Here is a 16,110-nt window from a genome sequence, read left to right on the forward strand (position 1 = left end):
CTTTAGTGCTGACTTAGGTTTCTTCTCAGCTCAGAGGGTAACACAGCCACATCCTCTAGAGGAAGTAGCATGGTGGCTTATAGCAATCCTTTGCTTCAGGAAGGTTTGATGCTCCATCCAGTGGAGGGCATCATGGTTCATCTGCTCCCTGATGAGGAGGCAGGCTTAATAAATGTGGCTTAATACTGTTTAGAGATGCTTGCTGTGGCGGTTCTTCTTGTGAACACTTGTTTCTTCCCCCTCTCCTGCTTACGTATTGTTCTTGCGATGGGCATCTACTCTTGACATCAGTTACCATTTCCTGCACAGCCAGCAGGGAGTATTCTTGCCTGGTTTCCTGGTTTTCGAGTTTGTCCTCATGTTTATGTTGCACTCCTGGTCCAGAATAGTAGTAATAGACCATTGACTACTGTATTCTCTCTCACTTATCCTTCTCCTTGCTCTGTAATAAGTGTCTAAACTAAATTTAAGTGATCTTACACAAATTACCTTGCCTCTTTGCAGTTCCAGCAATTATCTACCTCTGGCAATACAGTCTGTGGCCTACACTTGAAAATGCTCTATTATAGTAGTACTATTATGATTCTAAAATTCAATACAAAGATAAAATTCAAATGCAGATACGATCAGAATGTGCAGCAAGAGCATAGCAAGAGTGTCAAATATTGCACTCTATGGCCTATAAAAAGGAAATAATTCTAGCACTATAAAGGCAGCTATTAGTACTATTTTGGAAGCTCTTGGTGGCTTTTCACTAATGTCTGTGCCCTTTTTCTGTGCTGTTTTCTCCCCTTGGACACTGATGTTTTACAATCTGTTCCGAGTGCATGATTACTATTTCTCTGTGTCTCCCTCCTTCCCTGCCTCACTCAATGTGTATACACAAATCCTGGGTTTATTTCACTCTAAGTCACCAGGTTATTATCTTGATGGCATGTGGACCTGCGAACCAGGCAGTTTAGTGGGTGATTCAAGGATCTTAAGTCCCTCCATAGTTTTATTATTAATCTCTTACAGGGTTATGCTTAGATCATAGAGTGGTTTGGGTTGGAAGGGACCTTTAAAGTCACCTAGTCCAATGCCCATGCAATGAGCAGGGTCAATAAATAAAGCCTCTGAATTTCTGTTTCCTGACGGCTGGGACTAGAGGACTTGGGCCTCCCACAGAAAGATCCCATATAAGCTCCACTTAGGTGCTACAGTGCTTTTTTCCCAAGTAAATTTGCTGTTGCTATGAAGCTTCAGGAGACAATATAGTAGTAGTAGTACTACTAGTAATAATAATAATAGTAATAATAGCAATGCTGTTTTATAAAAAGGAAAGGAATAGAATGGAGTAGAATATTTCAGTGAATATTAATGACTACAACAAAGAATAGTTTCCGTTTTTGGCACTTTATGATGCAGAATCTTTTTCTGCACAGACGCATTCTGCATCCACAGGAGACAGTGGATTTGTACCCTCTCTTGATGTGAAGTTCTTGTCAGGCCCAAATGTCCTGGGGTGCAGGAAACTGCTAGCTAGTGTGGGCAGGGTGGATGTGGAAGGTGAGACATTGGGGCTCTCCAGCTTTGTCACAGTGAGAGGAGTAACCAATGGCCTCTACCTGTCTGTGCTTGCTTTTCAATGCCCTCCAGTGAAAGGCTCATGGTCTTGCTGGACTCCCTGGTCTCACTGCTCAGCCACCTGTGGGGGTGGGCACTACCAGCGCACACGGACCTGCACCAACCCAGCTCCATCCAGCGGGGAGGACATCTGCATCGGGCTGCACACAGAGGAGGCCCTCTGCAACACGCACCCCTGCCAAGGTAGACACTTCTCATCCCTGCTCCAGCTGGCTTCCATGGTGGTGGGAGCAAGGCACAGCTGCAAAATGTTATAAAACAAATCAGAAACACCACCAGTTATGAGTTTTTTGGCCATTCAGTCAATATCTGTTGAGCCAGGGAAAAAGGAGACAGTCCAGCATTAACTGCAATGCATCCCCTTTCTCTTTGCCTGTTCACTGGTTCTTGCTCTGGCATTCTGGTGCCGGTCAAGCAAAATCTTGCTAATGGTTGATCCCTTTCAAGTACTAGAAAAAGCAGGAGCTTGGTTCTTCTGTGTGGAAGCTGACATGACAAACAAAAGGGGCCATGAGGCAGCAATTTGTACAAGGGAAGGGGATCCTTCTGTTTTGTTTCACAGACAGCAGATCAGCATGTACTACAACTCAGAGGATAGGGTTTAGATCTGTGCTGGTTTTGAACTACCTTTGTGTATTTCTGATCCAGTGCAGGCTGACTCCTGCCCTTAGGAACCTCAGCAAAACTGTTAGTGCTCTAATTTGTGCTGGCTGCTTGAGGTATCCCTGGCAGCCCACATCAAAATTTGGAGGTCCTGGTGCAACATTGCCCCACCCTGCTCCTTGTATGTCTTTAACCAGAGAGCTTATCTAGGAGCTTTTAAGGCAACTTGGTTCTGTGCAGTGCTCCACCAAGGGTTGGTTTAGTCCATGTTAGGAGAGCTACAACCTGACAAGTAGGGTGTGATGCTTGCACTGAGAAAATTAAATCCACTAAGGACCCCTGGATTAGATGTGCGAGAGAGGCCCAGGCCAGGATCTAGAATCCTTCAGCGTGGGAGAAGTGTGGTATCTACAAAGCATCTTTTTCCTTCTTGGTGACGCTGTATGTGTGTTGTCCTAACCCTGGACTTCAGGTGGCTGGTCAGAGTGGTCAGAGTGGAGCCTGTGTAATGAAGAGGGCATCCAGTACCGCAGCCGCTACTGCGAGGTGCACAGCCCGGACTCTTCCCAGTGCGTCGGAAACAGCACTCAGTACCAGGATTGCCTGTATAATGAAATTCCTGGTATGTACCATGTCATCCAGGAGGAGAGGGTGGGCCAGTTCAGGAGAGCAGCTTGTGCCTGGACTGTCAAACTAGGCTGAGATCTTCTCTATTATAATTTGGGCTTGGATGCTTCTAGAAAAACAAGAAAACAGACAAACGTTATAAATTCCCTTGTGGCAGGCACAAGGTAAAAGGCATTCCCTTAAGCAGCTTAACATTTCTTTTAAACAGAATTACCTTGATCTGTAACAAATAACTAGTATTGCTTCAACTGCACCGAAGCTTTTAACCTTGTATAGTTTGTCTTAGGCTGGGTTATAAAAATTGTCTCTGTTCTCAGTATGCATACAGGCAACAGAAGGTCCTTGATTTCAGGTATCAAAAAAGCATCCCAAAAGAGTGAAGAATTAAGGTGAGGCAGATGGAGAAAATTGGGATGTGAAGGTGGGAGATTAATCCAGGGTCTAACAGAGCAACACTGTTGATGGACAGATGGTCACCACCATATTCCACCCTGTGTTTTCTGGAAATTGAATCTCTCAGGCAAATATCTGATACGGATCTAGACTGAAAAATGCCTTTCCCCATGTTCTTTTTTTGGATTACAGTGCACTGACTTAAAAATCTGAGATCTCTAGGCAATGGTATTCTTTTTCATGGTTTTCTCAGCTACTATCTTTTCCCTGTATTGAAGAAGCTCAAGAGTGATCAGGTAACAGTACTGGAATTGTAAGATCTTTACGGAGGTTTTGTTGCATGTATTTCAAACCATGAGCTTATAATTCAATTTAGAGAGACTCTCAGCTTGCTGCAGAACATATGAGCACCTTGAGTCTGGAGCACAGAGGGTTTAATTACTTGAAGAAGTAAAGGGATGGCAAAATGACAACTTTCTCTAATCTTTTCTTTGTTTAGTGATCCTGCCAGCCTCCAGCATTGACGAGAGCACAAACTGTGGAGGTAGGGTACCACTAACTATATATCTTATTTTTATCTTAACCTGACTTCTTTTCTCCCTGTGCAGTATCAACCAAACCATTAATCTATACAGCTCATATCCCACTGATAGCCTTAATTCCACTGGAGTCTTGCTGTCTGAGTCAGACTGGAAGAATGTATTGCATGTCCACTTGTCAGTTCCAAGATTTTTATTTATTTGGAAGTTTGGGTTGGCCACTGAGGGTCATTAATTACCAGAGAGCAATTGCTTGTGTCTCTCTACCTCCAGGGTAAATGGTTCAGGTGGAAGGGTTATTCCCCATTCACCACTGTAAGCCTCCAGCTGTTTGGAGGCAGATGTTTTTAAATAACCTATAAAGATTTCAGTGAACAGGGTCTCTTAGACAGATCCTTTGCTGATATAGGACAAGATTAGAGGTTTATACTTGTCCTTCAAGCACTTCCTTTCATTCAAGTTCTCACCTCTCACAGAAACTGTGTCTCCTTTCTGCATGTAACCTGGAAAGATCCAGTCATTAGTGTCACTTTTCCACTGCCCTGGGAGCCCCTATGGTAAAAATGCAGACTGAAGAAAATGGCAGGTTCCTTTAATGTTTTAAAATGCTAGTTTCACACTAATGGCCGTGCCAATTCCTGCTAGCATCACATCCCTGCTTTCCTGAAATCTAGATGATCTTCAGGCTGCCAAAACCTCTTCTCCCTGTAGAGATTATGGCAAAAACAGGTGTGCCACCTGTGGCATGGAAATGTGGCTTCTCAGTTTGCAACTGAGGGCAGTCAATGGAATTAAGATTTCAGCCCCTGCAATGTAACATTTGGTTTCCTGCGTCACTCCTTCTCCCTCAGAGGGTGCAATGGTTCTGCTTTAATTCCAGGACCCCTTGCTATGGCTTGCACTCTGCTGTTATGCACTGTACCCACATTTCCTTCATTTTTCAATCACCACTGTATTTGCTGTTGCTATCTACATTTTACCATAGCTAATATTATTTATTAATGTAGCCTTCTACAATATTTGGCAAAGAAACCAATCAATAGAAATTCTGTTGATGCATCTCAGAAAATCCATATTTTCAAAGTGATGAACCAGAAAGCTTCCCCCCTGGGGACTCACATGCTGCAAACAAAATAATTTGGTTTTCTTCCCCCTAAGATAAAGCCAAAACTCATTTGAAAAATCAGATGGGTGTTTCAGAGGTGAGAGTGAAATATAAGAGAGCTTTATGTTGTGACTTGCAAATGTGGCAGTGAAATGAAACATTCACTGCAATATAAGCAAAGCTGGGCAGGAGACGAATGTGGCAGCATGTCATGTGGCTTTACTGAACACAGTTGCATATTCTGTGTTTTAGGTCTCGTGAGTAATGCAAAGCAAGCAGAGGTTTTTAGAAAGGAAATGTATTTTTGAAAAAGTCTTGTGACATTTAGTAGGAAATTATAACATTTCTGCTGGGGTTTTTTTGGACAATCATCCAAAACACAATAGAAACTGGTAATCTTGCAATGGAATTTTATAAGGTAGTTTGAAAAATAAATGTAGCTCATCAGTCTAATAAATTCTGTATGTTCCTTGCTGTAATTATGATTGAAGTGCATTACTTTGCTGTAGAACTCTATCGGTTTTGTTCTTTTTAAAATCAGGAGGATATTTTTTAACTAAAGATTAGATGAGAGCCATTGACAAATGGGCAGAATCTGCTATTTGAAAAGCATATCACTAAAAATGTAAGATGGCACCAAAAAACTGCACACCGTGATCAGACTGAAAATGAGCCTCATTTAAAGCCACTCTCTGAGTAGTCCCATTTCCCTGCACACAGTCAAGTCAACACAGCAGTCTGTCCAAATGAATTGGCTTTTTAAGTATTACGGGAAATTTACCGCTGCAGTTGCCACTGAGGTGATGTGAGTGACCCCTGGGACAGCTGCCCTGGGGCCAGTGGTCAGGGGGTCCCCTTGGGCTCTGAGGCCTCCGTCATTCCTGTTTGAAAGATGACAGAGCAAAGGCAGAGGAAAGGCAGAAGCATTTGTAGTTAAATAGCTGATTTTTTTTCGTATAGTCCCCCCTGCACATAGCAAAATACAACAGGGTTATAAAGTTTTGCCATCCCACATTGCCTCTGGCTGCTTTGATAACTTGGTGGCTCTAAGGCTCACTACTTGTTGTCAGTGGAGATCAGTTGGTGTTGGGTTTTACTGTGGGGTGTGAGACTCAGTGTGGTGAGGGAGGAACAAGGAGTGCTGTTTGACTTTGCCTTCCCCCCACCAGTCAGAGCTGCAAGTTAGGTACTTTCCCGTGTGTGGGATGCCCAGCTACAGCTCCTTCCAGAGTGCTGGCCTTGAAGGGTGCTGTTGCAATCCTGCGTGGAGAGATCTCTGCAGGAGGCTTTTATAGTCCAAGAGTTTTTCTGTTTGAAGTATTTGCACTGTAGCTACCCCGCCAGCACCTGCCTGCAACTGATTTCCTATCTCTGCAATTTGTGGAGAAAGCCAACAAAGAAGAGTTTTTCAAGCACTGCCCGCTTTATCTTTCCTCTTCACCAGAGGACCCCTGTTTCACTGCTAGCAGTACAAATACACCTCAGAGGTAGTGCAGACACGGCCAAGGCAATGCCATCCCATGAATAAGCAAGAATGCTGAGCACACTTGGATTACAAGGGGGAGGAATGTGTATCTCCCCCACCCCACGCACAGTCCCATAGGCATTTTGGGCTGCCGACAAAAAAGGCTTTCCCCTCCCTTCCTTCCCCTTCAGAGAAACACTGAGCATTTTTATCCCCTTATTTCCATGACACGCACATGCTTTGGAATCCATTAATGTGCATTGTTTGTATGGCTCATTTCTTTAGCTGTCAGCTTCACATAATGTTTAGTTTCAATATCAATAGAGGGTAGAGAGGAGAGACAGGGAGGGAGCTTTGAGAAAACAATGCATGAACCTGTTAAACTGCACAAGGCAGAGCTGCAGTGGGGAGACCGATTTGCAGGGAGATTATGTCAGTTTATGTTAGAACGTAAGACTCTGGCTTCAACAGCTTATTAATGTTGATCCCAAGATGTCACTGCTCTGATTTGCACCTGTGGTCTTGTCAGGGGAAGGAAAAGGGCTGTTCTTTAAAAATAGCATCTCTTGTCATTTCCCTTGCAGGTTTTAGTCTCATCCATCTGATTGCCACTGGGGTCTCCTGTTTCTTCGGCTCCAGCCTCTTAACATTTGTGATTTACGTGTACTGCCAGCGCTGCCAGAGGCAGTCCCAAGAGTCCACTGTTATCCACCCAACCACTCCCAACCATCTCCATTACAAGGGCAACACAACCCCCAAGAATGAGAAGTACACCCCTATGGAGTTCAAGGTAGGGTACTTGAGGAGAAATACCACAAACAGCTTGATAGTGCCTAAATAAATTCTGTATTCATGTCATGGTTGGAACTGGGTAGGTCTGTGTTTCTGTGCCCAGCTGATGGCATTATACATGGGGTTGAAAGGGCATTTAGCTCTGCTGTCACAAAGGGGTTAAAAAGCCTCATTACTGCAGTGGGATTTTGTTCTGTTTCACAGTCCTGATGAATGCCAGTCTGGCAAGTACATACCAAGATACTCCAGCCCATTCTGACTATTGAATGTATACAAATTGTCCTCTAAAAAATCAGTAAGAGCTCAGTTCAGTGCATTGTTAGTGCGTGGTAAGAGGAAATGGAGGGGAGGAAGAATAAAAATGGAAACTTCATTGCACAAATAGCTGGGAAAATGTGCATTGGTAGGATGAGATTTTGGAAATTCTTTGGTAACTGCCAAATTGGAATGAATGAGAAAGCAGAGAGGGTTCTGCCCCCTCTATCAGTACTGGACAGAACTTACCCCAGGCAGCTGTGCAGAATTCAGTGACAGTAGCAGAGTAGGGAGCTGCAGCCTTAGGAGATGAGTGCTGAAGGGGCATGTGTTGTTGGCATGTTGGCTTGCTAAAGTGAGCACCGCCCATTATCAGAGCAGATAGGACCCAGGGTGCTGCAGACAATACCCTGAGACAGCAGCACTTCACTGTATTGGAGCATCAGTCTCCTGGTGAAGTGTGGGATCAGAGCAGTGAGCAGTGGCGTGGATGGAGGGGCTTCATGCCATCACAGGAGGAACAGCCTGCCTAGGGTCACTTGAACAGTGAGGAGCATTATTTGGGACATGAACACAAGCCAGAAGGAAGCCCTGCAGCTGCTCGTTCCTTCGTACAACTACGTGCTGTTGACGTTTTGATTGTCTGCCTCTGGTGGTCTGGCCCGGCTTCTCACTCAGACCCAACAATAAGATCAGTGGCGGGACCGTTGCCACAGTCTAAACTCCCTGGGTGTTGAGGACAGTTTCTGCATAGGAACTGTACAGTGCTGGGCACAGGACAACTCCAGTACATGGCTGTGATTTGCAGTGTGACTGCATGTCAGAAATAAGAGCTTGCATCAAATAATTTGAGGAGGGTCTATGTTGTTTTGCTGTTTTAAAGGAAAACAGTTCAAGCTGGAAAATAACTGACCAGTATGATAATAAGAATGTGGTGAATTCCTTGTTGGGCATTGCAGCCTCTCATAGGATCCTGCTGCCTATAAATGCAGTCTCAAAAACACGTCTTTTAGCAAGCATAAAGCTACAGTTGCATACAGTTTAATAAGAGTCCAGCATCATAATGCAAGTCAGCATAGATTTGTGGAAAGTAAATCATGTCAAGCAAATTGGATTCCTTTTTTAAATTAAATAAATATTGATCTAGATAGGAGGGAAGCAGAAGACATATCGGGATTTTCAGAGACTTTTAACAAAGTTTCATGGGATGTATTATTCTACACACTCTGCATATACAGGTTTGGTAATAAATTATTAAGACAGGTAAAGAACAGGGACTTGATTCTGGAAGCATCAAACTATGAGAGTAATCCTTTCAGTTATGGGAGTTGCTGTGGCAAAGTCAATAGGAAGACCTAGATTAAAAAGACTTGCAGGAATAAAGAAATGAGCTAGAGTATTCCCTTGTTTCTTATATAGCAAACAATGAAGAAAAGAGACAAATTTATTTTTCTGGCCAAAAGCAGGTAGTTGGAGGGCTGGATTTGTGTTAACATTTTCTTCATGATTTATACTGTGCTATCATGTGTTACCAGATGATGCTAAAATAGGCAGAATGGGTAAAATTTAGAAGGATGAGGTTGTTCACAGAACGATCTTGATCAATTGGGTAAATGGGTTATGAAATGCACTATGTCTATGTCAAGTGGTGCAGTGAAGTAGAAGTAACAACAAAGCTAAGCAAAGTTTAAAATAGCAGCAGATTAGTTAATGTAGTGTCAGGAGGGAGTTGACCTCTTTGATAGATCCATCTCCTAATACTTGATCTAGTGTATAGTAACAGTGAGCAGCTGTTAGAGTCTTCTTTCGAGGATATAAAGAGCTTAGGCATTAGATCAAGTTTTGAAAAGTCTGGTTTATTTAAAGGAAGGCATTAGCTAACTGAGACTGTATGAGTTACGCTGGGGGGAGAAGGGACTTGGACACAAGGAGAGATAGACCAGATGGGGCTTATTTATAGAATGTTAGGAAGTGAAAGAGTTCAAGTGCATAAATCTGCAGTCATTGGACAGACCAAAGCTAAATGTTTAGGAGCAAGGGGCTACTTGCTGAGAAGAACTCAAAGTCGTACAACTTCAGAGTGGTGAATGACGCAAAGAGATTTACAGAAAGGGTAAAATCTGTTTATCGAATGAAGCCCCTTTTTCTCCATTCCTGTTGAGTATTTCTTTCTGCTCACCTTCTCTATTGTGCCTCCTTTCCTAAACTCTTGGTTGAAAATTTCTCATTTCATACTACGAATTTGCCACTCCTCAGTGTTTCCTTGAAGCATATAGCATTAGTGAAGTAAGAGGAAAGGTTCTGTGTGCTCTGTGCTGTGTAATTGCTTATAGAACTTGTTATTAACCAGGTTTATATTTAGCAATAACTGACAGGTTTTTTTAAGGGTCAGGAGGGAGTTTTTCATGCCTTCAAGGAGCATGTGTGGTTTTATTGTGATGCCACACAATTAACATTCAAATGATGGAGAAGCTAAAATTCACCTTCTGGATTGGACTGAGCTTGGATATGAGCCTATCTGAACCTAAAATATGTACATATGAAAGAAAGTGGAAACACCTGAAATTCCAGATTCTAAACCCAGATAAGTTTCTATTCAGCAGATACCAAGAAAACCACCCTGAACATTTTTTAAGTAATGGAAGTAAAAGAGTAGTTGTAGGTCTGTGTGTGTGTCTGTGTGAAAGAGTTAGTAAGTCCATGATTAAGGAAATAGAGGGTGTGTAGACTACTTTTCAGTAACAGAAAATGATAATACACAGTGACATGATGGTAGCAGAAGGCTGGCCTTACGCACAAGTCTGTTATTTTCCATTCTTTGATAATAATAAGCCTTCCGCAACCATCTTTAGTTTGTTTTCATCTTGAAATATCTCTGCTCTACAACCAGCAGGTGAACACTGTAGAAAGTTTGGCAGGGTTACATTCCAATGTACAGCACTGAATGCAAACTCATAAATCAAGGTAAATTTTATATGAAGGCAGGTTTTAATGAAGGAAGTGCTAGCTGATACGAGCCTTGTTGGCCATTTCAGCACAGCAGTGCAGTAATGCAGATCAGATGTAAATACCGTACATAATGGTGACCTATTGATCATGTAGTTGATGCTAACTTGCATAGGCAGTGTTTTGCAGAAGCATGTTTTATTTTTGTTGGCTTCTTTTCCCTTCCTGTTCTGCTTTCTCAAGAATGATGTGAGGTTTATTATTAGCTATTTTAGCCATGATGTCTTGAAAGACTTAATGCATATGCATTTACCAGCAACATGTTGATTTTGATTTGGTATTCACGGATCGTAGGGGAGAGACCTCTTGGGTCACCTAATAAGCAGTTCATGTTTCATTAATTGGTTGAAGTTCAAACAACACTCTGACAATATTGAAGACTGTGCAGAACAAAAGCATAATGAAATAAAAATTATCTGCTCTTCACATTTTGGCATGACGGGTTACAGAACCACCTACAACCTTCCCAGCACTGCCATGCTGATTAGATAATAACTGACTATCAAAGCAGCGAGGAGATCTTCTTTTAAACATCTTGCTTCAGCTACTCCATGCCTTGTGTGAGTTACTTACCAGAGCTGTGCTGATGGAAAGCCAGATGATCCTGCAGTAGAAGCAGGAGGATGTAGGGTCAAGATTGAGCCCTTGTGAATTAGGAACTCATGGAACAGCCACACATGGAGAAAGGGTTTGGACTGAACTTCTTCCTATTGCTAAATCCTCTGCCAATAAAGACAGCCAACATTTTATTCTACATGGGATTTGGACAAAGGCGTCTGCATATTGGTCCAAATCCAAAATCCAATGGCCTTTGGATCAGGCCAGATGGGATCAGTGAGAACTGTAAGTTTGCAGGATGGTTTTGATGATGATTCTGCAGATTTTCTTTGAGATTGTGCTGGACAGACCTCCCTCTGTCCTTCCTTCCTTCAACACAGCTTTAGTCATGAGTCACACAGTAAAACTCTCTGTATTGATGCCTCAAATAAGCTGAGGAAGCACCTGAGTATTGCATCTTCTCTGGCATCAGCACTGCTGTTGTAGGAGCTAAGGGCCAAACACTGAAGCAAAACAGTCATTTATGTCAAGGATTAAATTTATTGTTGGAAAAGATGAGGTGAGAACTGTGTGACATTGCAGGACATGGCAATGAAAGAGGGAAACTAAGTGTTTGATGTATCACTTGATATCTGAATTTTCTAGGACATTAGAACAATACACATTAACTTCAGTAGAACAATACACATTAACTTCAGTAGAACTGTGAGTCCTGCATTTGCCTAAAATTATACAGCAAATATAGATGCAGTTACCAGAAAATGGGGGGAATATTCAGTTGATCACTTGGGACTCTGTATAAATTAGAAGCTGCAATGAATATTTTCTAATAAAGTGAGAACAATGCTGTTGGAAAACAAATGACAGAGTGCAGAGCAGACACCCCCTGTGAGGAACTCCGGGCCCTGTGATCCACACTTCATTACTAATCCCAAATAATTCATGGCAATAAAATACTAACATTGAGAGCTGAGAAACAGAAACCAATTCTCTCTTTGGAAGAAGAATCCTTCTGAATAAAACAACAAGCTGGATGTTTGGTGTGGCATTCAACCTTGCAAAAATTAGCAAAAAGAAGATTAGTTCAGTTGGTTTGAACATAGTGCTAATCATGCCAAGGTTATTCTGTAAGGGCCATTCTCTTGAGAGATGGACTGGATGATCCTTGTGGGTTCCTTCCAGTTCAGAATATTCTGTGATTTTATTCTGTGAAAAAGAAGTAGAGCTTAGGGTGTAGGAAAGTGAATCTCGGTATGGATTTTAAATATCTCTCTCTTGGTGATGGTCATTTTCATTGCTGCTGAAAATCACACCTCTTTTATAGAGAGGAGTCAGCCAGTGGTTTAAGTTAAAGCTATTTAAACTGCTGTCAAGTGCCCTAGAGGAATGTTTGTCAAAGTCAGCCTTGGTCTCTGAGGATGTTTACTTCTCCATGGAAAACTTTGTGTTTCAGTGTCCTGCCACTTAATTTGATGTGTTGCTACTTCAACTAAAATTGGCTAACCCATTTATTTTTGGTGATCACAGCACATACATTGATAGCACTGTGATATAAGCTTTTTTCTTTTGCCAGTGACCCTATCACTGTGCATCATTCAAGCCTCAGGAAGTGGCTGTAAAGTTCATATACAAGGCAGTAGTTGATGATACGCAACATTATCAAGAAGTTATCAACAGTCTCCCTGAAGTATTTGCTTTAGCTGCATGGTATTAGCTGATGTAATCAGCTGGGGGAAAAAAGCCATATATATATATAAATACAGTAAATCAGATTGAAACATAAATTCTGTTCCCAGTGAATTTCATGTTTAACAAAGACTATTTCCCTTGAACAAAGTGGCATTTAAGAACATAAAGTGCTTGAATGGTAGAGTACGTATTTTTAGTACTTACCATGAGTATAGTATTATTTGAAATAGAATAGTAGGGGCAGGGGGTTGAATTGGCAAAGAAGCATAGTGCCCTTTCTTGTATGATCCTGCAGTTGCAAATATCACTTCAGGGGACTCTTGATTTGCATAATGCCTACTATGAAGGGAAAGAAAGAGAGCTTACTGATGGGGAAAAAAGGATTAAGTGGTGCGTCTCAGTCTAAATCTATTAGTGTCTTTTCTCCCTTTATATCACTGGCTCGAGTCAAATTGAGCAGTCAAGCATGCCTGAAGATGTGGCTGTCCTGGGATGATTGTGCCCAGAGAGGGATGTGCCTCTCCTGGTGCTGTCCCCACCCACGGCAGCAGGGGCTCAGCGGGTTGCTGTGTGTGAGTCACAGATACCGCACTCGCATAGATAAAGTATTTAAGAGTAGGGGAGACTGCCAATTCAGATCTGAGTGTTACCTTGCTCCTGCTCCCTCTGGGATACTAAGCAGCTGCTCACAGCAGTCCCGCGATGGGAATTGAGTCCCCGCTCCATCTGCTTTCCATGCAAACCCTTGCGGCTTCACAGGGCTGTTGCTGCTCCCTGTAGGGTGGGAATCCTCACTGTTCCCTTTTCCCCATCATTTTTAAGAGAGTCTGGCTTTTGGGAGGATTTTTTGTTTTTAAGCCACATTATGAAGTTTTGACACTGTGGGTAGATACTTCATATTAATCCTGTCATGTTTTTCTTTATTGACTCAGCTTCTCTGCTTCCTCTTTATAACTAGGTGTATCTCCTCTACAGCCAGGTTAGGGATATGGTCCATGCTCTGCTTTCCCACAGGCTAGGCTGGTCATCATGGATGCTCACGTGAGCCTTTCTTTGGAGTTGTTTTACTGCAGCTGTAATAATCTGTTTGTAGGCAGACAAGTTTTGGTTTGTTTTTAATTAGATCAATGAGTGTAGCTGGAAAATCTGGCAGGTTTTTGAACATGTGAGCTGCTGTTTCAGAACTGAAGACAGATGTGTTCTAAAATTTATCTGATTTTTCCAGCTACACTCATTGATCTAGTGACTGATACTACCTTTTTCTTGCAATTTTCCCCTTTCCTAATTTCTCTGAGCTTGACATGTACATGCCTGCACCCACCCAGCTGTGCTGGAAGAATAATTAATTGAAGAACTATAGGAATGGGCATAGCAAAATTGCACTGGACTGGCTGCTTCTTACTTACATGACTTCCCTCTACCGGTCAGCAGAGGAATATTTCAAATATACCCTTGCCTCATTCACTAGAAGTTAATGGTTCTCCCTTGGTCCAGGTGCTTGAGGTGATTCTCTCCTCTTTGTCTCCTCGAAGCTCTGGCTAGAAGTGTTATGTGTATTAGCTGAACCAGGAAATCCTCAGTGTCACCAAGATGTGCAGGAGGAATTAGTTATGTGTTTGCAGAAGACTTTAAAGGGAGCCAGGAAAGAGGCAGGGAGCTAAAGTAAAGGGAGAGGGTAATATTAGACAAACAATAAATAGCAGAAAACATATAACCTTTGTGCTACACTTGGGGAGTGCCTCTCTATTCTTCTGGAACAGTTCCACTTGCAGAAAATGGATTCTTAAGTAGAGTTATAAAGAAATTGAGATACATGCATACAAAATAAAGATAGCTTTGTCAGTATTCAGCTCTGAGTGAGGACAGATGAAATACTTGAGCTTTTTTTTTTTTCTGGACCATGACTGCCCGGTCCCAAAGAGTCATTGAGAGCTCAGGGCTGCTCAGGATGTGCTGGCTGCTGCCACAGCATGGGCTGCACAGACTGAGGCAACACTACAGCCATGGCCACCTTCCCTGATGCATCATTTATATGTGCACGAGAGGTTTGGCATAGGGGAAGCAGGAGTAACTCTGCCTGCACTCCCATACAGCTGGGGGAATCCCCATTAAGTCAGCTCTAATATCGTCCTGAGATTTGGCACAAAGCATGTGAATAAAGGAAAGAACTGAAAATCTGTGGATGAAGGAATCTAGATGGACTGTATCCCAGAGTCTCTGAGAACCAGCTAATGAACAACTCCAATTACCTTTATAAATACCATGGACCTTGGGCAAACCCCCAGTGCCATGAATTGCAAAGGTAATACAAAAGTGTTAGTGAGAAAGCTGGCCAATTTCCGCCCTGCTAATTGAGTCACTGTTAAGCTGCAGAAGTCCAACGCACTAAAGTCACACAAGTAGCTCCAGTAAGTCTGTGTGGGAAATGTCAGTTGGATTTGGGGATAAGACAAAACATCTGTGAGCATACGGGCCCACAATCACTAGAGAACGCCTGGACCTTCCCCATTCAACCCAGCACATCAATGGGGTGTTAAATCCCACTCTGTCTGTAAAATTTGGCAGTGGGGGCCATACTAGACAGTGAAACCAGGAGAAACAAATGGGATTGACTCGACTGTACTTTCAGTTACAGCAAAGGAAACTCATTGAAACAAATCTGTGTCAGTATTAATATGCAGGAAGATCTGAATTAATATTTGAGAGGCAACATATCACATACGCTGATGAAATGAAAGGTGGTTTGGCTGAGCTGACAGCTGAGCCAAGACCTAATGCTGAGCAGGGAGAAATCAAACATAATCACTTTTTGCACAGAGTTTGAGCTGCAGATTCTCAGCTGGTTAAAAATGTAGCTTCTCTCATCTATACATCTAAGGAAAAGAGGGTGGTACTGGTGTCTTAAATAATCTTGTGATGTGTAAATAGAAATTGGCTTGGACAGGAAGGCTGCTGTAGAGATTGAAACCTGGCTAATGGACTGTGAACATCGGGCAATTGTTAATGGGAACAAACGGGGCTATGGGGAGGAGTTGTTTGGGGCACTGCAAGCAGTAATGCAAGGTTTGGCTTTATTTAATATCTTCATTAATGAGCTTGGAGGGAGTGCAGTTAGTGTGTAAATTAAATGAGCAGAAGATATTAAACTGGGAGGTCTGTCAAAAAAACAGCCACTGGTATAGAAATAATGGAAAATGACCTGAGGAGGTTACAAATGTAGAGAGGAAATAACAAGGTGAGATGCAGCATGGGGAGAAAACAAAGCAGTCTTGAGGAAAATAATCAAAAAGCAGCTATTTAGAGGGTGGGAGAATTTGGAAAGCAGTAAGACTATAAGAGACTGAATGGAGTTAGCAGATGGCAAATTGGGCTCAGTTTTTACTTTTATTTTTATTTTTACTACTTCTTTTTTCACCACTGCAGTTACACCTTTGCAATTCTCAGTCTAAATG

The 16,110-nt window shown here is 42.4% G+C and overlaps 1 protein-coding gene across 6 annotated transcripts in view; it reads left to right on the forward strand.

The window, feature by feature from the left end:
* SEMA5B (semaphorin 5B) overlaps nucleotides 1-16,110 on the forward strand; it is a 271,422-nt gene that overhangs the window by 241,094 nt on the left and 14,218 nt on the right. For 5 of the 6 annotated variants that reach the window (XM_042040534.1, XM_042040538.1, XM_042040535.1 and 2 more), the window contains 4 exons: nucleotides 1,639-1,809; nucleotides 2,702-2,851; nucleotides 3,749-3,793; nucleotides 6,943-7,148. In XM_042040534.1, coding sequence (XP_041896468.1) covers nucleotides 1,639-1,809; nucleotides 2,702-2,851; nucleotides 3,749-3,793; nucleotides 6,943-7,148 — 572 coding nt within the window. The other variant, XM_042040539.1, reaches the window with a different exon arrangement.

This window comes from Corvus kubaryi, unplaced genomic scaffold, assembly GCF_017639235.1.
Source record: "Corvus kubaryi isolate FWS band 111438036 unplaced genomic scaffold, C.kubaryi_AGA036_p1.0 37396, whole genome shotgun sequence".
NCBI classification, from domain to species: Eukaryota; Metazoa; Chordata; class Aves; order Passeriformes; family Corvidae; genus Corvus; species Corvus kubaryi.